This window comes from Nerophis lumbriciformis, linkage group LG30 (genome assembly GCF_033978685.3).
Source record: "Nerophis lumbriciformis linkage group LG30, RoL_Nlum_v2.1, whole genome shotgun sequence".
Taxonomy (NCBI): Eukaryota; Metazoa; Chordata; class Actinopteri; order Syngnathiformes; family Syngnathidae; genus Nerophis; species Nerophis lumbriciformis.
In genome coordinates, this window is record NC_084577.2 from 22,822,374 (window position 1) to 22,847,586 (window position 25,213).

General features: G+C 38.1%; 1 protein-coding gene and 1 long non-coding RNA gene across 4 annotated transcripts in view; one reads left to right on the forward strand and one right to left on the reverse strand.

The window, feature by feature from the left end:
* Nucleotides 1-25,213, forward strand: part of limk1a (LIM domain kinase 1a) — a 113,599-nt gene that overhangs the window by 78,269 nt on the left and 10,117 nt on the right. For all 3 annotated transcript variants that reach the window (XM_061925801.1, XM_061925802.1, XM_061925803.1), the window contains 9 exons: nt 11,412-11,521; nt 14,820-15,032; nt 15,104-15,209; nt 18,845-19,059; nt 19,123-19,309; nt 19,407-19,493; nt 22,518-22,649; nt 22,726-22,785; nt 23,004-23,069. In XM_061925801.1, coding sequence (XP_061781785.1) covers nt 11,412-11,521; nt 14,820-15,032; nt 15,104-15,209; nt 18,845-19,059; nt 19,123-19,309; nt 19,407-19,493; nt 22,518-22,649; nt 22,726-22,785; nt 23,004-23,069 — 1,176 coding nt within the window. The remainder of the gene's footprint in view (nt 1-11,411; nt 11,522-14,819; nt 15,033-15,103; nt 15,210-18,844; nt 19,060-19,122; nt 19,310-19,406; nt 19,494-22,517; nt 22,650-22,725; nt 22,786-23,003; nt 23,070-25,213) is intronic.
* Nucleotides 19,304-25,213, reverse strand: part of LOC133572785 (uncharacterized) — a 23,508-nt gene continuing 17,598 nt past the window's right edge. Inside the window, exons 3-4 of the long non-coding RNA XR_009810577.1 lie at nt 19,621-19,688; nt 19,304-19,544 (exon numbers count right to left, since the gene is read on the reverse strand). This is a non-coding gene — a long non-coding RNA (uncharacterized lncRNA). The remainder of the gene's footprint in view (nt 19,545-19,620; nt 19,689-25,213) is intronic.

Sequence of the window (25,213 nt, forward strand, 5' to 3'; positions counted from 1 at the left end):
GGCTTGTGATAACATCATCCTGTATACTCACACATGTGGTAATTATTGCCAATAACAAACATGTGGTAATTATTATCAATAACAAACAATAGAGAAAGTCATAAATCAGTCAAATAATCAAAATGAAAAAGAAAAAACATGAATTATTTAAAATGCCTTTTTTTTTTTATCAACCATTAATATTTCGTCACCTACAGTACAACAATAACCCAGTGTTGCAAATGCAAATTGAAGCCTCAAAAATATTTTCTCTTTAGATTATTTGTTATTGTTAAAAAAACATGTTTTAAATAAAAACAAAGTCGAGAAAAAATTTTTTTACAAGCTTTTACTACAATATTTTTATATTTATAAAACAAAATAATTGCTATACCCTTCCCTAAAATGCAGTTATTTTTAGGTTACTATATATGTGCATTTATTTTATTTTGTTCATCTATTACGTTTTTAATGTTTCTTTTTTTTTTTTAACCTAGTTTTTACCTGCCTTATAATAACGAGTGTGACCCACATTGTGTTTGTGTCACCAAATATGCTCCCCTTCTACTGTGCAAGTTTCATCATCATTAAAAATTATACATTGAAAAAATCTGACCTAATAAACACCGCTCGCAGCAATTCCCACAACACATCTTTTTTATGTGTTTGTAATATTATGGCTGGTGTAACTTCATCCATGCTGCATGACGCCAGCCGCCATGTTTGTTTTCACTGCGGCGCTTCCTTCCACTGACGTTTGTCCTCAGCAGGACGCTGGCTACTGTCGGCCGCAGACGAGTGATCGCTCGCAAAATGTCAACATCGGCGACTAATCGTATGAAGGAGGTGTCAAGTATCCCTGACTTAGTGGTTTTTTCCGTGTTTTTAGTGTCGCCAAGAGGCCTTAAATAGTCCGACACGAATGGCTGTGATTGGCTTGAAAGTCCTGTCTGTTGATACTCCGCAGCCAAGCATAACATGTCAATCATTTTAACACAAATTCAGTTTTAAGACTCCTTGTACGTTAAAGAAAACATGTGGCAACTGATGCAAGGAAAAACTTCTAACACTTTGATATTACTTTAACACTCTTTACATTCACAACAGTGTTTTTATTTGTTATTAGTATCAACATTTCAGCTTTTTCTGATTATTTTATGCTTGTTTTGCTCCATTTTTGCTGGTTTTTTTATCTTTGAAGTTAGAGATGTCCGATAATGGCTTTTTTGCCGATATCCGATATTGTCCAACTCTTAATTACCGATTCCGATATCAACCGATACCGATATATACAGTCGTGGAATTAACACATTATTATGCCTAATTTTGTTGTGATGCATTAAACAATGTAACAAGGTTTTCCAAAATAAATCAACTCAAGTTATGGAAACAAATGCCAATTTATTATTGAAGTCACAAAGTGCATTATTTTTTTTAACATGCCTCAAAACAGCAGCTTGGAATTTGGGACATGCTCTCCCTGAGAGAGCATGAGGAGGTTGAGGTGGGCGGGGTTGGGGGCTGGGGTTTAGGGGGTAGGGTGTAGCGGGGGGTGTATATTGTAGCGTCTCGGAAGAGTTAGTGCTGCAAGTGGGTTCTGGGTATTTGTTCTGTTGTGTTACGGTGTGGATGTTCTCCCGAAATGTGTTTGTCATTCTTGTTTGGTGTGGGTTCACAGTGTGGCGCAAATTTGTAACAGTGTTAAAGTTGTTTATACGGCCATCCTCAGTGTGACCTGTATGGCTGTTGACCAAGTATGCTTGGCATTCACTTATGTGTGTGAAAAACCGTAGATATTATGTGATTGGGTCGGTTAAGGTTTATTGGGGCTCTGTACTTCTCCCTACGTCCGTGTACACAGCGGCGTTTCAAAAGTCAGAAATGTTACTTTTTGAAACCGATACCGATCATTTTGAAACTGATACCGATAATTTCCAATATTACATTTTAAAGCATTTATCGGCCGATATTAGTTCGATATTATCGGACATCCCTATTTACAGTATTATTTTTTTGTATTTTGCTTCTGTGTGAAGTAGTAATACTCTCTGCTGGGCTTGTGGAGGCGGATCTCCACTCTCCCCTTTCATGACCACTTGATTACTGAATATGTGCATGACGCAAGACTAGAACTGGGCGATATAACTGAAAACTACATCAGGATGTAAGTGTTTTTTCTCGGTTCGATATCGATAATTATTTATATTTTTAATGATCTATGGAAAAATATATTACTTGTAAACATTTTTATTTCAAATGTAACGTAACCTTCCTCTGATTATAATCAACTCAGCTGTCAAGGTAGAAAGGAAATGAAATGTCAACACAAGCATGGAAAACACTCATTGTAAACAAAATACTAAAATCACATTAAACACTTAACAATATCTTATTGCAAAAATAAGGAATATGTAAGAAATTATTAATAAAGTGTGAAAATGTAAACAGAGAGACCTGAGAAGAACTATTTTCTGCAGGTTTAGTACAAGGGAGGTTACAGCTGTGCTCTAAAGGGTGAGTGTGGCTAAGGTGGTGTGGTAGTAGCGGTCTTAGTGGGTACAAGCGCCTTGCATCATTTACAGACCATATTGGTCTGACTACGGTCCGTTTTAAAAAACAAAACAAAAAGTGCCATATTGTCCAGGAGACTTTTCCTCTTTTTCAACAAGTTCTTCATTTTGACTTTCTCTTCTCACTCCATGCAAAGAATCAAACCAACCAAACTTGATAGTTGATACTGTTACCTGATTGGCTGTTAGCGTGTCACTTCCACAGATCAGTGGTCACTTCCTGTGTTGCTTGGTTACCAGAAAGCGGGTGCCGTTGTTCATGCAACCAACCTTGCTGCACAACTTCCACTTTCTTCCAACAAAGCAGAAAAAAAAATGTATCAAACGCATTTTTTTGTGATCTTCGTTAGGTGTCTATCGCGATATACTGTATGTTGATATCGTTTCATCGTCCAGCCGTATGCAAGACTCTTTCACTTTCTCCCCTTTTTTCAGCAGCCTGGACATGGACTTTGGTTCTATGGTTATCGTCACATTTTTCTTTGGCGCGGTATGGCTCGGTTGGTAGAGCGGCCGTGCCAGCAACTTGAGAGTTGCAGGTTCGATCCCCGCTTCTGTCATCCGAGTCACTGCTGTTGTGTCCTTGGGCAAGACACTTTACCCACCTGCTCCCAGTGCCACCCACACTGGTTTAAATGTAACTTAGATATTGGCTTTCACTATGTAAAGCGCTTTGAGTCACTAGAGAAAAGCGCTATATAAATATAATTCACTTCACTTCTTATGCAGTGGATCACGAAAAAGGAGAAACGCCCTTATTGAAGTTGCCTATGCTTTTAGTTTTAGTATTGAAAAGTAAATGTCCTCCAAATAAAAGTAGCAGCTTGATGCCAAAGAACGAGCTAAAGTAAAAGTATAATCACATCCTGTTCATGTGACCTTAAGGCCTGCAGTCGTTAAAGAACTCTGCTGCCAAACAACGTTTGGACGCAGTGAATGTGATGAGATCATGACACACTGGATGAAACGCAGCTGTGTGAAGTGTCTTGTTGGGCCGGTGCTGCATTCATACATGGCACGCTTGTCAACAGTCACATGAAGTAGGGCTTTTATTTTGAAATATGACAAAACCGTCTTTCTTTCCCCTAATTGTTTTTTTTTTACTTGTAATTGTCACCTGAGGGTGGATGTGTTGCCCAAGCATGGTGACGACAGCTGCTGTCTGGCAAATGGGGTCCTAGTGTGTGTGTGTGTGTGTGCGTGTGTGTGTGTGTGTGTGTGTGTGTGTGTGTGTGTGTGTGTGTGTGTGTGTGTGTGTGTGTGTGTTCTTGTATTTCTACTAGAGATGTCCGATAATGGCTTTTTTGCCGATATCCGATATGGGACATGCTCTATCTGAGAGAGCATGAGGAGGTTGAGGTGGGCGGGGTTGGGGGGGGGGGCGGTAGGGGGTAGCAGAGGTGAATATTGTAGCGTCCCGGAAGAGTTAGTGCTGCAAGGGGTTCTGGGTATATGTTCTGTTGTGTTTATGTTGTGTTACGGTGCGGATGTTCTCCCGAAATGTGTTTGTCATTCTTGTTTGGTGTGGGTTCACAGTGTGGTGCATATTTGTAACGGTGTTAAAGTTGTTTATACGGCCACCCTCAGTGTGACCTGTATGGCTGTTGACCAAGTATGCTTTGCATTCACTTGTGTGTGTGATAAGCCGTAGGTATTATGTGATTGGGCCGGCACGCAAAGGCAGTGCCTTTAAGGTTAATTGGCGCTCTGTACTTCTCCCTACGTCCGTGTACACAGCGGCGTTTTAAAAAGTCATACATTTTACTTTTTTGAAACCGATACCGATAATTTCCGATATTACATTTTAAAGCATTTATCGGCCGATAATATCGGCATCCCGATATTATCGGACATCTCTAATTTCTACCCTTTTTGAGACATCAGTGAGGAAAAGTATATGAGGACTGGTGAACAAGTTAGGACCGAAATCATGGTCTCGATACGGACCATGATGTCTCATTTGCACCCCTGGTGGTGAAATCAAAATGAGGGTGGTCCCAAAAAGGAAGGATTTTTCAAATTGACTGTGTGTCGCTTTTAAAAGTGCTCCCCCCTCTAATCAACATACGTAATAAGTGTGTGCAAACATTTGAAGTGCTCCCCCTCTGGCCAACATATGTAATAACAAGTGTGTGTAAGAAATTGAAGTGCTCCCCCCTTGGGTCAACATATGTAATAACAAGTGTGTGTAAGAAATTGAAGTGCTCCCCCCTCAGGTCAACATATGTCATACCTGCCAACTTTTGAAATCAGAAAAACCTAGTAGCCAGGGTCCAGGGGCCACAGGCCCCGGTAGGTCCAGGACAAAGTCCTGGTGGGGGGTTCAGGTTCGCCCCCCGACGCAAAATGATTATTAGCATTCAGACAGGTTAAAATGTTGCTAAAACCATCACTTTTCTATCAGTCACAGTGACTTTTCAAAACAAAAATATTACAGCAAAAATCATATGGGTTGATTGACATGTTTATTCTGTAAGCTAACTTCAATAGTTTGAAATTATTTTGACAGTTAATATGTTGAAACTTTCAACAACTTGAAAGAATAAGATTTTTGAGAGTATTTGGTTCAAATTACACAATATAAATAAGAAATGTCATTATTGATATTGCAGACATTATTGTAACAAGAAACTTCAAGTCGAGATTTTGGTTTATGAAAGAAATATAAATAAATATAAAACTTCATGACGACATTTTTCAAATTAATAAAGAGTAATAGAATAGTATGATAGTTATATGTTACTTGTTTTGAACATGTTATCGTTATCACAAATAAAAAGATATACTGTACACAGAAATTATTTTTGATTTGATTTATTGTTTATGTAATAAAAGATTTACTTAAAATTTTATGTTTTGTGAGTTTTTTTATGCTACGAACTGTACTTACCGGCGATGTAAACCGAAGGGGACATTTCCGTAATGAAAGCTGCAACACCCTTTTTAGATCCCATCATCACTGCAGCATTATCGGCAGCAAAGCAAACCAAATTCTGCCAAGGAATTTCGTTTGAGTCTATTTCTTCCGCGAGTATTTTGTAAATTTTTTCGCCTGTGGAAGCCGTATTGCATTCCCAACGTGGTCTTTTACATCGCTAATTCCTCCGTGTCCGATCGAAAAATCTTGTCTGCACAAGGTGCAATTCACGTAGTTTTCACCCTTTTTGGAACGGATGATTATTCCCGCATAGGCTTTTGAATATTCTTCACGGAATGACTGCAGTTTTCTTTTCGGTTTAAGACTCGTTTGCGATTTTTCCATGATCGTTCGCTCGTTTGGAAACAATGGCAACTGGTGCCTCGTGCTTGGCAGCGGTGCTATAAATAGCCTCGCGCATGGCATTCGGAATGGCTCGATAGGAAGTTACGGGAAGCAGTGTCGATTGACATTGTTGTTACGCGATTTTGTGAATAAAACTTAAAAAAAATAAAAAAATTGTAATTAATGAAAAACCGAATTTTTTATCACTGCAACCGTAACCCGGAATAGGTTGATGAAAACCGTACTAATTACGGGAAAACCGGAGTAGTTGGCAGGTATGATATGTAATAACAAGTGTGTGTAAGAAATTGAAGTGCTCCCCCCTTGGGTCAACATATGTAATAACAAGTGTGTGTAAAAAATTTGAAGTGCTCCCCCTGTGGCCAACATATGTAATAACAAGTGTGTGTAAGAAATTGAAATGCGCCCCCTTTGACCAAAATTAATAAAATAAAATAAAAACGTATATAGAGACATACAGTACTGTAATAACTTGAAGTAAATAATGAAGATTAAAAACCAATTACAAACAAAATAATAATAATAATTAACTAAAAGCTGACCTTTTTTATACTTACATAATATGTATAAATAATTAATGTTGTAAATACAAGTCTTTATATACGGTATCTAGAAAGGGTGGTCCTAAAGAGGTAGGCATTTTTTTGGAGGTCTCAAGAAGGTAAGAAATACAAGAATGTGTGTGTGTGTAAGCACTAGGGCATGGCAGTGTCAGATTATACAGAATCACACACCCTTCCCATCCTCATCCAGCTGTCCTGTCTTCTTCCTGTATCCCATTTGGAAGCACACACACACACACACACACACACACACACACACACACACACGTTATGTTTCCTTCCCAACACACACACTATGCTGACATTCATTTCCTGTACCCTGAATTTGATTAGTTATCCACTCATAAATTATTTCTACTCAGCTGCCCATAAAGTAATGAATGACCTATACAAGATTGTATGACTCCTTTGTACTGCTCTCTCGCCCTTAGAACTTCACCATTATGCCTTCATCCATCCATCCATCCATCCATTTTCTACCGCTTATCCATTTTGGGGTCGCGGGGGGTGCTGGAGATGGTGTTTGCAATTAAACGATATCAATATATATCATGATAGACACGTAATTGATGTCAATAAAAAATGTGTTCCATAAAACAATTTTATTTTATTTTTTTATTTGTCGGAAGAAAGCGGAAGTATGGAAGCAAGGTTGGTTGCATGAACAAAGGCACGAGCAACGCAGGAAATTATGACGTGACACGCTAACAGCCAATCAGATAACAGTATCAACGATCATGTTTGGTTGCACCATCTTGTTGTCTGGCGGTTGATTCTTTGCATGGAGTGAGAAGAGAGAGTCAAAATGAAGAAATTGTGGATAAAAAAGGAAAAGTCACCTAGACAGTTTGGCAGTTTATTGGATTTTCTTTAAAAACGGACCAATGTGGTCTGTAAATGATGCAGGGCTCTCGTCCCCACCAAGACCACCTTAGCCGCACTCACCCTTTAGAGCACAGCTGTCACTTCCTGCCACTAAACCTGCAAAAAATTGTTTTTCTCAGGTGTCTCTTTGTTTACATTTTCACACTTTGCACTATTTTCTTACACTTTATTAAGCATATACTTACATATTCCTTATTTTTGCACCTTCTTTTTGAGAGCGTATTAAGTGTTCAATGTGATTTCACAGTTTTGTTTCCTTTCCTTTCTGCCTTGATAGCTGAGGGTAGAGATGTCCGATAACATCGGACTGCCGATATTATTGGCCGATAAATGCTTTAAAATGTAATTTAGGAAATTATCGATATCAAAAAGTAAAATGTATGACTTTTTAAAACGCCGCTGTGTACACGGACGTAGGGAGAAGTACAGAGCGCCAATAAACCTTAAAGGCACTTTTGCGTGTCGGCCCAATCACATAATACCTACGGCTTATCACACACACAAGTGAATGCAAATCATACTTGGTCAACAGCCATACAAGTCACACTGAGTGTGGCCGTATAAACAACTTTAACACTGTTACAAATATGCACCACACTGTGAACCCACACCAAACAAGAATGACAAACACATTTCAGGAGAACATCCGCACCGTAACACAACATAAACACAACAGAACATATACCCAGAACCCCTTGCAGCACTAACTCTTCCGGGACGCTACAATATTCACCCCCGCTACCCCCTACTGCCCCCCCCCCCCCGCCCCTCAACCCCGCCCACCTCAACCTCCACATGCTCTCTCAGGGAGAGCATGTCCCAAATTCCAAGCTGCTGTTTTGAGGCATGTTAAAAAAAAAAAGCACTTTGTGACTTAATAATAAATATGGCAGTGCCATGTTGGCATTTTTTTCCATAACTTCAATCAATCAATCAATGTTTATTTATATAGCCCTAAATCACAAGTGTCTCAAAGGGCTGCACAAGCCACAACGACATCCTCGGTACAAAGCCCACATAAGGGCAAGGAAAAACTCACCCCAGTGGGACGTCGATGTGAATGACTATGAGAAACCTTGGAGAGGACCGCATATGTGGGTAACGCCCCACCCCCCCTCTAGGGGAGACCGAATGCAATGGATGTCGAGTGGGTCTGACATAATATTGTGAGAGTCCAGTCCATAGTGGATCCAACATAATAGTAAGAGTCCAGTCCATAGTGGGGCCAGCACGACACCATCCCGAGCGGAGACGGGTCAGCAGCGCAGAGATGTTCCTAACTTGAGTTGATTTATTTTGGAAAACCTTGTTACATTGTTTAATGCATCCAGCGGGGCATCACAACAAAATTAGGCATAATAATGTGTTAATTCCACGACTGTATATATCGGTTTCGGTTGATATCGGAATCGGTAATTAAGAGTTGGATAATATCGGAATATCGCATATCGGCAAAAAAGCCATTATCGAACATCTCTACTTCTTTTGCATACTGTTTCTCCACTCTAGGGCATTCCACTCCACCACCTCGCAGGTTTTCGAGATTATTTTGGAGATGGAGCTTATTTTCAGCGCTAGAAAAAAACTACACTCACCCAAGTTTTTGTTTGATACCATCACACGCCAGGGCATTATTGTGAGGATTTTGAAACTACAATACCGTGGTATTTACAAAACTGTTACACCCCTACGTGACAAGTATTCTCACTTTAGGTTAGTTTCTTGGAAAAAACAATTTCTAGGTAGAAAAAAACCGTTTACGAGTGTTCAAATTTAATACAATATTTTGGTGATGTTTTATTTTTATTGGTAAAAACATGGAAACTGGAAACAAAGGTGGCGCCAAAGAAGTTTTGTTTTCGCCAGGTTGTTTGTCTGTTTGTTAGCAACTCAAAACGTTATGGACGGATTTTGATGACATTTTCAGGGAAATGACGGAAAAACAACATTCCTCCATTATACTACGAACATACTTCTTTTGCATACTTTTTCTCCACTTCACGGCATTTCACGCCCCCACCTCGCAGGTTTTCGAGATTATTTTGGAGATGTAGCCTATTTTCAGCGCCAGAAAAAAACTACACTCACCAAGTTTTTGTTTGATACCTCAGTGTTCGCTCTTACAATAAAAATGTCACTACAGTTTGGTTCTTATACAGGTTACGGAACATAAATTAAGTATTGTTGACAGTTTTTGAATGCATTTTTAAAGTCATTTAGAGGTAGAATTGATTGCTCCCATTAACTACATTGCAAGCTACCTAGAATGAGCTGATTTTCAAATGTTAGAATGCAAAAAAAAAAAAATACAATTTTTTTGTCTTCTTGTTTCTCGTACGGATTGTGAACACTAGGCAGAATAAAAATTAAAAAAAGTTCCCCTTTTAAAACATTTTTATTACAGAATAAAAGAAACAACGTTAGTAAAGTTGTTCTTTAATGTTAGTACGCACAGAGTTACTTTTTTGTTAATAGACAAATTATACTAATTGAAAAGCACTGGGTTAGACTAATAATTTGTAAAGGATCATTGCACGTCTGTGCCCTGATTATAATGAATGAATAATGTTTCCCTGTAGTTGATGAACATAAGGTACAGTAGTACTTCAACTTACAAGCTCAATTGTTTCCACGACCGAGCTCGTAACTTAGTTCGTAAACTTAAATGGAATCAAACCAATTTAATCGGTGCTGTGCCCCCCAAAACAGCACAATTTTAACATGGAACATGCCTTTTAGAAAGAAAAAAGCAAACTTTTTAGATAAGTAATAGACTAGTACAGTTATTCTCAAACTCATCTGGTGTAGTACAAATATGTAACCTACTCAGTGGCCTAGTGGTTAGAGTGTCCGCCCTGAGATGGGTAGGTTGTGAGTTCAAACCCTGGCCGAGTCATACCAAAGACTATAAAAATGGGACCCATTACCTCCCTGCTTGGCACTCAGCATCAAGGGTTGGAATTGGGGGTTAAATCACCAAAAATGATTCCCGGGCGTGGCTACCGCTGCTGCCCACTGCTCCCCTCACCTCCCAGGGGGTGATCAAGGGTGATGGGTCAAGTGCAGAGAATAATTTCGCCATTGGTACTTTAACTTTTTTTTAAACTTTAATGTATATGTAGTGTCGTTGTTGATGATTGTGAATTGTGTGTAATGTTAAATATATTTGTTAAAATATATATATATTTGCACCTGGGGATAGGTTGATTGGCAACACTAAATTGGCCCTAGTGTGTGAATGTGCGTGTGAATGTTGTCTGTCTATCTGTGTTGGCCCTGCGATGAGGTGGCGACTTGTCCAGGGTGTACCCCGCCTTCCGCCCGATTGTAGCTGAGATAGGCTCCAGCACCCCCCGCGACCCCGAAGGGAATAAGCGGTAGAAAATGGATGGATGGACCGTCACACGCCAGGGCATTATTGTGAGGATTTTGAAAGCTCAATACTGCGATATTTACAATTTAGACAATTATGCTTACTTTAGGTTAATTTCTTGGAATAAAAATATCCAGGTAGAAAAAAAATACTTTTTAAGTGTTACATTTTTTTTTTTAAATGTTGTGTCTTATTTTTATTTGTAAAAACATGGAAACTGCATCATAAAGAGTGTGTGTCTTTGCACTCATAAGAAAAATTAAACCTCCTGGGAAACCTTATGTTTAATGTCGGCTTGTCTGGCGTATCACATACATTTGCATAAAGAGCGGATAATTACCTGAAGTAATTAAAAAGGGGCAATATTGATGGGCTGATGTCCACTAGATCTCTCTCACTAAGGAATAAAATGCATAAACGAGCGAGAAAAAATTGGCCTGGAGAAACAAGTAGCCTAAATTGTGGGCCTATGCATATTTATTGTCATCAGTTTGAGGTGGAATCATACAGCCAGAACATTCATCCGCGGACAATTTGATTCATTTGCTCATCCCCTGCTCTGTTTTTGGCTATAACTCAATTCTTCTCATGGCCCTAAGCTGTAGAGGAAATCTGGCAGCATCAAACCTAATCTAGCAGACCTTGTCCTACTTCTCAGACCAGTGACACGCCTCGTGTTGTTGCAGCCCTGGTGCACAATGCTGCTGGCTTTGTTTGGAGGCCCGCATTTACACTGATTTTCTTGTTTTATGGTCCAGGTTGCCGGGGAACAGAAGTATCATCCAGAGTGCTTCACCTGTCTGAACTGCAGGACGTTCATCGGTGATGGAGACACTTACGCTCTGGTGGAGAGATCCAAACTCTACTGGTGAGTTTGGAAAAATGATCTGGAGTTTTTCCCATTTGTGGCGGTCTTCTCGTTGCAATGCGTTTTCTTTATTTTCATGACTATTTACATTGTCGATTGTCACTGAAGGCATCAAAACGATGACACCTGTGAAGTGAAAACCCTTTCAGAAACCTCTTGAAGCTCATCGAGAGAATTCCAAGAGTGTGCAAAACAGTAATCAGAGCAAAGGGTGGCTATTTTGAAGAAACTAGAATATAAAACATGTTTTCAGTTATTTCACCATTTTTTGTTAAGTACATAACTCCACATGTGTTCATTCATAGTTTTGATGCCTTCAGTGACAATCTACAATGTAAATAGTGCCTACAGCCACAGCTGTTAATGCCAATGTCTTTTAACCCGAGACCCTCTCGGTTATTTGCTTTTGTTGTAACAACAAAAACTGCAACCCAAAAAATGTTTGTGACAAAACATTGTTTTGCAATAAAAACAAAAAAAAGATAAACAAATAAAAAATAATATTAGCAATTAAATGCATGATTTGTAACCCCAAAAACTTTTTGCAACATAAAAAATATTTGCAACCAAAACATTATTTGTAACCCACCCCAAAAATTATTTGAAACCCCTAAAAAATATTTCTAACCCAAAAAAAAGATAAACTACCGGTAAGTGTATCAAAAGTCAAAACTTTTTTTTAAAATTTGAAATCCAATTTTTGTTCAGTAGCATGGAAATGCATACATTTCTCCTCATGGTTTTAGTTCTACTTTTGACAAATAATGTATTAAATTAAATTAAGTTAAAAAAATATTAATAAAATATATATGTAAATAAAAGTTTTTAAAAAATGAATGGCTATGATGCATTTATTGTTTTTTCTAGTTTATATGCATATACTTGTGTTACTTCATGTGCTACTGTCATCTAGTGGAGTTAATAAAAGTAAATACACCAGGAGGCTGCCTACAGCCACAGATTTTATTGCCAATGTCTGTCAGTTAATTGCTTTTCTTTGTTGGAGCATTTAAGCTATTTGTAAATAAATGCATCTGAAAGTGTCTACTAAAACGGATTCACTTTGTAAACACGAGTATTTGACAGTAATACTAGTTGCTAGTACTTCATAGTGTTCGACAGTACTTGTTTAAGATGGTATTAGAAGGTGTAGGAATACGTTTGGCAGCTGCGTATTCAATACGGTAAATGATGAGGCTCAAAAAGCTACAGTACGGGTGTCCTGATACAAGTTTTTCACCACCGATATAGAGCCATTAATATTGGTTGATAACGATGTTGATCCTGTACAATATCAGCACAAATCATACATACTTTTATTATTTAGCAGTGTGAAATGTTAGAAAAGGTGTAATCATGGTAGGTAATAAAAACACTTAACTTATATATTATTAACTGTCTGGAATGGACGTATGCTGTCTTTCAGTTGACACCTAGTGGACACAACAGTTCATTAAGTCAAGCTCAGTAAATTGAATGATGCAGACACGTTTGTTACTGGATACTTTTTGATATGCTTCAGACTTTGTATGTGTAAGTGATATGCAACTATAATTATTTGATACTTGTTTGTATTGACAAATGTGCTGTTTTACACTGCAATATGAAGGACACTTATTACATATGTTTATTGTGTGCTTAGCTGTTGTGTAGCTGCTTTTATAAATTACTTGAATAAAATAGGAAAAAAAAAAGTTATTTTTGGAGGACATTAAGATGTTAACTGGCTTTGCACGAGTAAGCGCGCTGCAGGACTGCTTGTATTGGAGATCTTGGATTTGTTTTTGCTGGTATCGGACTGATGTCCCCTAGCGAAAGCACCCGAGAGCTGTTGTTTTTGCAAACTAAAATGATAAAACGTCTATTTAAATATTGCTGAATCCTAGAAGTGCATCTAAAACCACAAATTACAGAGCAAGAACAGATCAAATTGGATAGCTTGTAAAACTACCGCATGAACTCAGACTTGAGGACAGAGAACTTTCTGACTGTTTCCCTCCCAAACACGTTTTTGCACTGCTTGGTGATGTTTGGAAACATTAGAAACAAATCCGAAGCAGTCATCTGGACATAATTTAAATGTGGCAAAAATGGATTTGGGCTCGCAGTTTAAAAAGCAAAGCAGGCTGTGTGGGTCGCAGACTGCTTGTTGTGTAGTTTTGTGGTTGTGTTGTGTGAATGTCATGAGCCCCAGGCTTGAAAACAAAACAAAATGGTTCAATGTGAAAGCAGTTGCTCTGAAAGGACAATCAAGGTGACGTCTTTGTGCCAGAATGCGACTCACTTTTGTACATTCAAAATTAAACAGTCTTTACATGCAAAAAAATGTGTGTCTTTTTGAAAACCAAACAATTTTTACAACCAAAAAATGTATTTTAAACCCAAAACTAGTTGTTGTTTTTTTGTTTAATGATTTGCAACGCAAACAAATATCTGCAACCAAAAAAATTATTTGCAACCAAAAAAATGTTTGTAACCAAAGAAAATATCTTCAAAAAAAACAAACATTCGAAACCCAAAACAACTTTCCGACCAAAAAAAGTATCTGCAAACAAAAAAACATTTGTGAAAATAGATATATTTTCAACCCAAAAAATATACTTCCAACCCAAAAGAATATTAGCAACCCAAAACATTATCTGTAACCCCCCCAAAAAAATTGCAACTGAAAAGAAACATGTTTAATCAAAAATGTATTTCAACCCAAAAAAATATCTGAAATGAAAAAAAAGATTTGCAACCAAAAAGTTTTTTGTAACCAAGAAAAATAAGCAAACTAAGATTAGCAACTAAATTAAAGATTTACAACGAGGGAAAAAATATTTGCAAGCAAACAAATTATTGTAAGCCAAAAAAAAAGATTTTGCAACCAAAACAATTTGTAAGCCACAAAAAATGTTAGCAACAAAAAATATTTTTGCAGCGCAAAAATTATTTGCAACAAAAAATAAATCTGTAACGGAAAAAAAGATGTGCAGCAAAACAATTGTTTGTAACTAAAAAAAGAATAGCAAACATAAAATAAGAAAATTAGCACCTAAATAAATTATTTGTAATAAAACAAAACATTTGCAAGCACGCAAACAAATTATTGCAACCCAAAATAGTTTTTTTTATTTTGAATCCATGTTTTTGTTGCAAATGTATATTTTTTTGGTTGCATGAAAGTCTGAGTGCTACTTTTAAATATTTCCATTCACCATGCTTTATATGTAGAGTTATTAAAAATTCATTCTGAAGCATTTTAAGTGTTTGTCAGACTATTTGTTCCGATCAGAAATCCCCTTTTGCCCTCTAGTGGTCACTGCTACTACCAGACCGTGGTCACGCCCGTGTCTCTGCCTGACTCGCCATGCTCGCACATCCCTCACACGGTCACGCTGGTGTCCATCCCGGCCTCGGCAGAGGGTACCGAGCGCTGGGGGAGGGGCTTCTCCGTGGCTATCGACCAGCCGCTCAGCCCCACGGACGATTACAGTCCGGAACACGGCCGCACCGTCCGGGTCTCCCAGTGAGTTTGTTTGCCGATCACATGTGATGGAGACAAGCGAGTACGAGTCATTTGTCTTCTTCCTTTTCCAGGGTGGATGCTGACTGCATCAGTCCAGATGTGAAAAACTCTATCCATGTCGGGGACAGGATCCTAGAAATCAACGGGACGCCTATTCACAACGTCCCCCTGGATGAGGTACCCACTACAATATGCTCTTTTTATGCCACGGCTGTTTTCTCATTTTTGTCCTGACTTCTATAAAATGCCATGGAGCCATGTGGGCCATAGGGGGCAGTGTTGTGCATTACAAACGTCAACATCTTGATGCTTAAAAATAGATCACCGCTTGAGTGGATTATACAGTAGCCTATAAATTATGCCGATATTAACAGCTCTGTGGAAAAATGCACCACATTTTTACAAGCGTATTTAAAAAAAAAAAAAGTAGATATTTTCTTCCATGAAAAAATAATAAAATGAGAAATAATTACATGTAATAGTTTGCTTTAAAAATGCTGTGCTATGGCAAAAAAAGTTATTTGATGGTTGTGTGTTTTTAGGAGCTAGCGTGTTTATGATGATTATTACTAGGATTGCACGATGTTGAAGATATAAATAATACACATTTGGCTGTTGATAGAACTTTTAATACGATCAAGATAATGCATGTTGACGACATTCTAGCTGTGTCCCGCACATTTGACAACCGTGACCTCAATGCGATGTAGCATCCTTGCTAGTAGAAATGTCCGATAATATCGGCCGATAAATGCTTTAAAATGTAATATCAGAAATTATCGGTATCGTTTTTTTTTTTTTTGTTTTTTTTTAATTTTTAATTTATTAAATCAACATAAAAAACACAAGATACACTTACAATTAGTGCACCAACCCCAAAAAAAACTCCCTCCCCCATTCACACTCATTCACACAAAGGGGTTGTTTCTTTCTGTTATTAATATTCTGGTTCCTACATTATATATCAATATATATCAATACAGTCTGCAGGGGATACAGTCCGTAAGCACACATAATTGTGCGTGCTGCTGGTCCACTAATAGTACTAACCTTTAATAGTTAATTTTACTAATTTTCATTAATTACTAGTTTCTATGTAACTGTTTTTATTATGTTTTACTTTCTTTTTTATTCAAGAAAATGTTTTTAATTTATTTATCTTATTTTATTTTATGAATTTTTTTAAAAAGTACCTTATCTTCACCATACCTGGTTGTCCAAATTAGGCATAATAATGTGTTAATTCCACGACTGTATATATCTGTTGATATCGGTATTGGTTGATATCGGTATCGGTAATTAAAGAGTTGGACAATATCGGAATATTGGATATCGGCAAAAAGCCATTATCGGACATCCCTAATCACAACCCTTTAGTATTTTGATAAAATTTGATACATTTAACGATGTAGAACCAAGAAAAATACAACTAAATTACGAATCAACAGTAGAAAACAAATTCTCAATTCTAAACATGATTTGCATTTTTTAACTAATTTTTTTATTTAGACTAGCATTAAGAGGCCAGAGTACAGGGAAAGTTGCTAAAGGTGAGGACATCAGTCTGAAGGTATATATCCACGTTAAAAAAGGCCAAGTTGGTGTTAAAAGGCATTTTTTTTCGAACGCATCTTGCATCATGACACGAGTCTCACTCTTGTCATTCTCTGAAACTTGGCAGCCCTGCACTGCAAAAACTGAAATGTAAGTTAGATTAAATATCTCAAATAAGGGTGATATTTGCTTATTTTCTGTCTGATAAGATCATTCTTCTCACTAAGCAGATTTTATGTTAGAGTGTTTTACTTGTTTTAAGGGTTTTGGTCTTAAATTATCTCTCAGTAAGATATTACAGCTTGTTGCTGATATTTGATGACCTATATTGAGTAAAACATGCTTGAAACTAGAATATCAACTGTTGCAAAGCTGCGTCATCAACACTCACAAGTATAAAACTACTTTTTTAAAGTAATAATTTCTTATTCCGAGCATGAAAAAAAGAAATCATGACTTTGAGACAATTGTGTCTCATATTAAAACAGATGACAGCCAAATGGACTTAGCTGTTTTATTTTCAATGAAACAATAGAAAATACGTACTCATATAGTAGTACAGTTGTTATTAGTGAGAAAATACTTATTTTAAGGTATTATTGGGTTCATTGAGGTTAGCTAATTGTACTTGTTTTGGAAAGTCTTGACAAGCCAAATTTTCTTGTTCTATTGGCAGATAATTTTGCTTCGTTCAAATAAAATACCCCTCATTTTTGTATTTTTTTTTCTTGTTTTGGAACACTGACTTTTTGCTGTGTGATTCTAATGTTAGCATGCTAAAATGCTAACTGTAGCATGCCCAGTACCAAAATATATTACTCTGAGGCGTGTACCTGGGAAATTTGTTTAAAATGCTAGCATGCTAACTAAACATGCATTAAGTACCAACATTTGTATACCTCCTGAATTGGCTAAGAAAAAACAGGTATCATTTGTTATGTTTGTGCCGAAAATGTAATTTCAGTTCTTATGTCTTGTACATGTTAAAGAATAGACAATAAAGATCATCTTGAATTTTCGAACGCTGAGGTGTAAACCTGTAAAATGAGCAAAAGAAAAGCTAGCATGCTAATAGAATGCTAGCGGCTCCTACCTAGGTTCCATTCTAGAGGCTAATCTTTCCTGTGATAAAATGGCAACCAAGGTAATCAAAAAGGTCAACCAACGAACGAGATTTCTCCATAGAATCTCCTCTCTGGTCAACAAAAGCACCGTGAGGATTCTAGCGGGAACTCTCGTTCAACCCTTTTTCGATTACGCATGCACCTCCTGGTACCCTAGCACCTCCAAAACCCTTAAATCTAGACTCCAAACATCCCAGGACAAGCTAGTCAGATTACTTCTAGACCTCCACCCCAGATCACACCTCACTCTTACCCACTTCTCCAAAGTGGGCTGGCTCAGGGTGGAGGACAGAGTAAAAGAACTTGCACTGAGCCTAGTCTATAAAATCCGCTACACCTCCCTGATACCGAAGTACATGTCAAACTAATTCCTTAATGACCGCCATAACCACAACACCAGGGGGAGCTCCACTAACCACGTTAAACCCAGATTCCGATCTTAGAAAGGTCTTAACTCATTCTCTTTCTATGCCACATCAATGTGGAATGCGCTCCCAAAAGGTATAAAAGAAAGGGCATATCTATCCTCCTTCAAAACCGCAATAAAAGTACACCTCCAGGCAACTTCAACCCTAACCTAACACCCTCCCCGCATTGTTAATAATCAAATGTAAACAATCAAATGTAGATACTTTTCTTATGCCTTCTGATCTCTCTCTCTCTCTATGTCCACTAATTGCTGTACATATCCTACCAAGTCAGACCTACACTGTTTCAATATCCATTTTTCTGTTCTCAATTGTTGATGACTGATGATAACAACCAAACCTAACCCTCCACACCCCTGTACACCCCAAATTGTAAATAATGTAAATAATTCAATGTATACACCCTGATGATTATCTTGTGTGATGACTGTATTATGATGATAGTATATATGATAGTATATATCTGTATCATGAATCAATTTAAGTGGACCCCGACTTAAACAAGTTGAAAAACGTATTTGGGTGTTACCATTTAGTGGTCAATTGTACGGAATATGTACTTCACTGTGCAACCTACTAATAAAAGTCTCAATCAATCAATCAATCAATCGATTGTGCTGTTACAAAATTAGCTATGGGCCGCGCTTTGGACACCCCTCCTTTCACTCAAAAGTTGAGGTACTATTGTTGTACTTGTCTTCTCCAGATCGACCTGATGATCCAGGAGACGAGTCGGAGGCTCCAGCTCACCATAGAACATGACCCTCACAGTCGGGGGCAGGAGGGCGGCTCCTCTCCAGAGGCGGGAGAGCAGGTGGATGGTCCACTGTGGACGCCGCTGTCTGGCGTCCCCAGCCCCATCCTGCCCGTCACCCAACCCCCACTCCCTGACGTCGGCAACCTGAAATCCCGCATAGTCACGTAAGACGGATTCAACTGATTCTGCTTAATATTACGGCGTCTTATTGTCTTCTCCTTGTCCAGGCGAAGCTACAGTATAGACAAGTCGCCGGGCGCCAGCAAAGCGGCGTCCCCCGTCTCACCGAAGAAAGATATTAATCGCTCAGAGTCTCTTCGAGTCGTCTCTAACCGGACGCATCGCATATTCCGTCCGTCCGACCTGATCCACGGAGAAGTGCTGGGGAAGGGATGCTTCGGACAGGCCATCAAGGTACGTTTGGCTTCAGTATGTATGGCCAGGTTGAAACGCGTCACAATGCCGGAACGTTCCCGTGCGGAGGACTAATTGGAATTACTCCTACCTTCAGGTGACCCACAGGGTGACGGGGGAGGTGATGGTGATGAAGGAGCTGATCCGCTTTGACGATGAGACACAAAGAACATTCCTGAAAGAGGTGGGCAGATCCTCCCGTGTACCTCCGGTTGGGCTCATAAAAAGATCCGTGCTGTCGTCATTGCAGAAAAAAACAGATCAAGTGAAAGGATCTTATTGTGAAAGAATGATTGGAGATTACTGCCTACCGATGACAGCAGAGGTGTCCTCTGAGGTTAAGGTGTCATCACAGGATGGAACCTCCCTCATTCATTTCCTGGATACATGCAATAGAAAGACACAACCAAAAAACTTTGAACACTCATTTTATATTAGAAATTAACAGCAATACAGCATAACTAATACGGTGCACAAAACATCTAATTTATATATTTACACACACACATATATATATATATATATATAATATTTTTTATTTTTTATTATTTAACATATATATTGTTGTTCTTAGGAATCAATTTTAAAAAATAAGTTTTTAGGCCAAAGACATGCACCTGGGGATAGGTTAATTGGCAACACTAAATTGGCCCTAGTGTGTGAATGTGAGTGTGAATGTTGTCTGTCTATCTGTGTTGGCCCTGCGATGAGGTGGCGACTTGTCCAGGGTGTACCCCGCCTTCCGCCTGATTGTAGCTGAGATAGGCTCCAGCGCTCCCCGCGACCCCAAAGGGAATAAGCGGTAGAAAATGGATGGATGGATGGAAGTTTTTAGGCCACTCCATGCAAGCAGAAGGAGCTTTTCTAACCTGTAACCTGTTTTGAAAATGTTTCATTATCATTATTATACCAAATAATATATTGCGAGAATCCGTTTGAATCGAGAATAGATTCTAAATCGAATCGTCACCCCAGGGATCTGGATCAGATCGGATCGAATCGTTAGGTGCCCAAAGATTCACACTCCTTGTATTTGTCCAATTAAAGTCAACAAGCACCTTTATAGTCCCTGTTTCCGGACTGCCACTGAAGGCACCACACTGCTACGCTAAGTCTAGCCTAGTGGTGTCCAAAGTGCGGCCTGGGGGCCATTTGCAGCCCGTCCCTATGTTTTTTTAATGGCCCGCGGAACAAACGTTAGCATTCTAAGATTAGCATGCTAGCTTTTTTGTTAATTTTGCAGGTATACACATCAACGTCAAATAATTTGTTATTTGATGAATGATACATGTTAGCATGTTAACGTTAGCTAGTTTTGTAGGTATACACCTCAGTTATATTTTAGTATTTTGTGCATGCCAACATTGGCATGATAGCATTTTTTTTTTTTAATCAGTTGTATTTTGGTACTTGACGCATGTTAAAGTTAGCATTTTAGCATGCTGGCTTTTTTTTAGCTAATTTAGCAGGCACACAGCTCAGTGTCATATTTTGGTATTTCACTAATGCAAACTATAAGCATGCTATTGTTAGCATGTTAGCATAATGAATATGAAAAATACAGTAGATATAGTGGACTAGTTTTTCAAGGTGAAGACAACCAAGATCCTTTGATTTGTCAGTGGAAAAAGTTTGGGCACCCGTGGTTAGGAATGATGTTCGAAATCGGTTCTCCCGGTTGTTCGATAAGAAAATAACCGATTCCATGGACTCAAACCCCTTTTTGAGAACCGGTTCCCGTTATCGAGGCCACTATAGTAAAGAAAAAAAGTTGGTTCTTTATTCGAATCCCTGGGAACAAATCCCTTCCCACGTACAGGAAATGCCCTGTGGGACAGCAATGTTATGCCCATTTGATTGTAGACTCTTACTGACACCTTGTGGCGATATGAAAATACTACGCGTCATTAGTTTGGGCACTTCCGGGTTGAGACAATTGAGACGTAGACAAGTTGTGTTAGCTCTTACAAGCCTTGGAAAAGATAAGTCTGTAAGTAAACTGTTTAACTTGTTTATGTAACTCAATATTAAGGTGGAAAGTGTTTAAGTTTGATACTAAGATGTTTATTGAAAAACGATTTTTGTGCACTGTTTCAATTGATGTTTTAAGAACTTAAAATGGCTGCCAGTCGTGTATTTCCACCATCGAAATAGTTTCAACACTCAGAAGTATTTGTTTGATGATAGTACTGTATATTTGTGTGAAGCTAATATTTACATATTGTGTATTACATTTCAGTATGTTATTTGAATCACATAGCTTATACATTTGTCATTGTGTGTATTTCAGTTTAAAAAAAAAAAAATAACAGTCCAGTGCAAGACAAAAGTAAAGATAGGAAAAGACAAAGCAAGATCAACAACAATAAAGAGCCTAAATGGATTAATCTGCTTTGGATTGTTTGTTAGCTGTCTGCAAAGCTGTATAACCTCAACACGTATAGTGAGGGCAGAACAGGCATATATGCAATTATTGCCAGGCTTTGCTCTCATGTAAGGGGGGAAGAATTGTTGATTGATGACTGTGTCATAGTGTGTGTAGTTAGTATGTTCCAATAGCAGCAGAAGTGCACTTTTTGGAGAGCTGTATTATTTTCAGCTTTGTGCCCAAGGGACTGATTTTATTTAACACTATATTATTATTTATACACCTATAGTGATCACAGAGACAGGTTGTTTTTGTGTTACTGTATATATTTGTTATTCTGAAAAATCCCACTTAATATACTTTGGGTAACAACAGTCAAAATGTTTTTATTTTATTTTTTTAGGGGGGTAACAGTCAATATTTATTTTATTTTATTTATTTATTTTTCTTATAAAATAAAAGTGAGCTTTTGTTAAACCAAATATTGTGTTTTTTTCCATATACAACAACCTATCTGGATTCGATAAGGAATCGGTTCGATAAGAGGATTCGATAATGGGCTCGAACTCGATAATTTCTTATCAAACATCATCCCTAACCGTGGTCTAGCCAAACAACCAAGGCTGATATGGTGCTTATCGGCTGTCCTCAGTAGTTTTGTTGCAAGCAAAGCTGTCTCAATCAATTGACTTTCAACAAAACCGTTCTCAGTTCTGGGTGTTTTTAACAGAGCCTTTGTGAGGGATTACTAACAAAAACCGAGGCGCTGCCTAACATTACACTACAGCAACATTAGTACGTGACTACAAGGATGTTACTCAAACGTTTGTGGTGTGTCAGGTGAAGGTGATGCGGTGCTTGGAGCACCCCAACGTGCTCAAGTTCATCGGCGTCCTCTACAAAGACAAGCGCCTCAACTTCATAGCCGAGTACATCAAGGGAGGCACCTTGAGGGACATCATCAAGAAAATGGTGAGACGATTGAGAGTGGCTGTCAGCAAGATTCCAAGTATCTGCTTTAGATAACGCTTGAAATTTCCTCTCTCAGGATAGCAACTACCCTTGGAACCAGCGGGTCAGTTTTGCCAAGGACATAGCTGCAGGGATGGTGAGTTTAAAGGCGTGAATAAGACGCAGCTCGTTAGCACCCTCTAGTGGTGCTTCAACAGAATGAATTCCTTCAGGATTAGTTCATAGTGTGCAAGGCTGATCAATGTCATGCATGACCAGGAGTCCTGCTGACACAATGCTCGCTTGTTGAAGTGAAACAAGGAACCTTTGTTCTCTCTTGACACTGAAACTTCTCTTTTCTCGTCTGTCATGTAGTCATATCTTCATTCCATGAACCTCATCCACCGAGATCTTAACTCCCACAACTGTCTCGTCCGGGAGGTAAGACCACTTCTTAAGGGCATGTTTTCTTTGCACATTCAACACTGCCACGTGCAATTCAAACTATGTAAACATCACTCACTCAAAGGCAGCGGACAGCAAAAAGCAACAGATTGAAGCTCAAAGGTCCAATATTATTCCATTTCTTAAAAATGTTAGGTATATGTCAGTGGTCGCACAATAATGTACTGGAATTATGGCCCCACAGCTGGCCTTAATTCAGGACTTTAGACGGTTTAAAAATGCGTTTTATCAGCCTTACTCCAAATACGCCGTTTAGTGCGTTTCTCCCAGAATTATTGTGTACTTATTAATACACTTTTTACATATATTCTTTAACTTGACACTCGTCTAACTTAGGCTGACCATATTCTGAAATCCCAAAAAGAGGACACATGTATGCACGCCAAGGCCGGGACTAGGTGAACATTTGCCAATGATACTCGAACTTGCTTTATAAATAATATATTTATTTAAAGAAAGCATTTTTTTCTCCTCTGTTGACAGCAATGTTGGCGCTAGGAATTTTCAAAATGGGGTCCCAGCGAGCCCATCAAGTCATAAAAATGGGGTCCCACGGTACATTTTTGGGATCCCACTTTTTTGGAAGCATTTTGAAAAAAAAAAGATAAACGTATGCATTATCCTGTTATATCTCACATTCTATATTGTGTTTTGGAAAAAGGTTGTCATAAACGTTACTTAATTCATTAAAAAAATAATAAAAAAAGAAAACACATTTGTATACATATGTAAATGTATTCAATTATAGACATTAATTCATTTTCTTCTTTCCTTCATGGATCTGAACTTTACCGCTGCTGGTAGTTTTTTCTATGTTTTTATTTAATAAGTTGTAGGTGTATTTAATTCAGTATAAAAGTGTAAAAGGTGTTTTGCTTCGGTCATGAAATGATGATAATGGTGTGCCAGGGCATACATACATTTTATATTTAACGCTTAAATCTCTGGAGTCTACATCAACTTCAGATCTATCCCTCATTTCAAAATGTTTCAGTTTTTTTTATGTTGTTTTTTTGTTTGTTTGTTTTCCGCCCTTTTTTGTCAAACAAAGGTATGTTTTTAATGGCAAACAGACAAAATATACTAAATCTTCCACCCAAAATATTTTTCAAAGTTGAATATTTGATGTGAAGTAATCGTAACCTTGGATAGGTCAATAATTCATAATAAATTGATTTTGATTCAATATTATGTTTTAAGCAATAACAGTGTGAAAGAAAAAAAAACAGCTTTGTTTTATTAGTCAACATTGCAACTTTTTCTAAATTACATTTCACCTTTAAGCTTTTTTATTTCACTTTTGTTATGTTTTTGTTTATTTTAATAGTATTTTTAGAATGTGAACTCTCTCACTCTCTCTGTCTCTGCCCCTCCCTCACGAATGCTGCTGCGTGCGCACACCTTCACAATTTGTTTTGTTTTTAACCCCTTCTTAACCCTGAACGTACATTGAAAATACACACAACCCTAACTCAAAATGCCGGACATTTGAGGCATTTAAGAAACTCCGCCCGGACAGCCCCGCAAAAGAGGACATGTCCGGGGAAAAGAGGATGTATGGTCAGTCTAGTCTAACTTAATAGTCATTTTTGTATATGCTAGCATGTATTATTTATACAGTCATATATCAGATATGATATAATATAAATATATCAGATTAGGGTGGAGACAAACGTTAGCAACACTAGCATAGCTATGTGAGCTACAGTGCTAACATTACATTTTAACACTGGCATTATGCTAGGTTAGTTTATTCACTGAAGATAAATAACATGATCAAACATGCAACCGACGGACAGTTAATAGAGCTCCAAGCTGTGTTTTCGGATGTGTAGTGAAGCCTGAGGGTTTTGGAAAGGACGTTGACACGAACACGAAATATTTCATATTTTTCCAAGTGTTATGCCCATTAATGGCATTTCCTGGGCTCCATAGAAGTGTGTGTGTGCTGAATTTAGCCATAATGTACACACCTAATATATTACTGTATCGAGGAACGGAAGAGTTATATTGCTGCCAAGTCAGATGTGGCTGCTTTTTGTTTTGGGTGTCTGATTGCAACAAAACGCGCATGACAGCCAGTGAACTTTGTGAGGACAGGGATTGTTTTGAAATGTCTC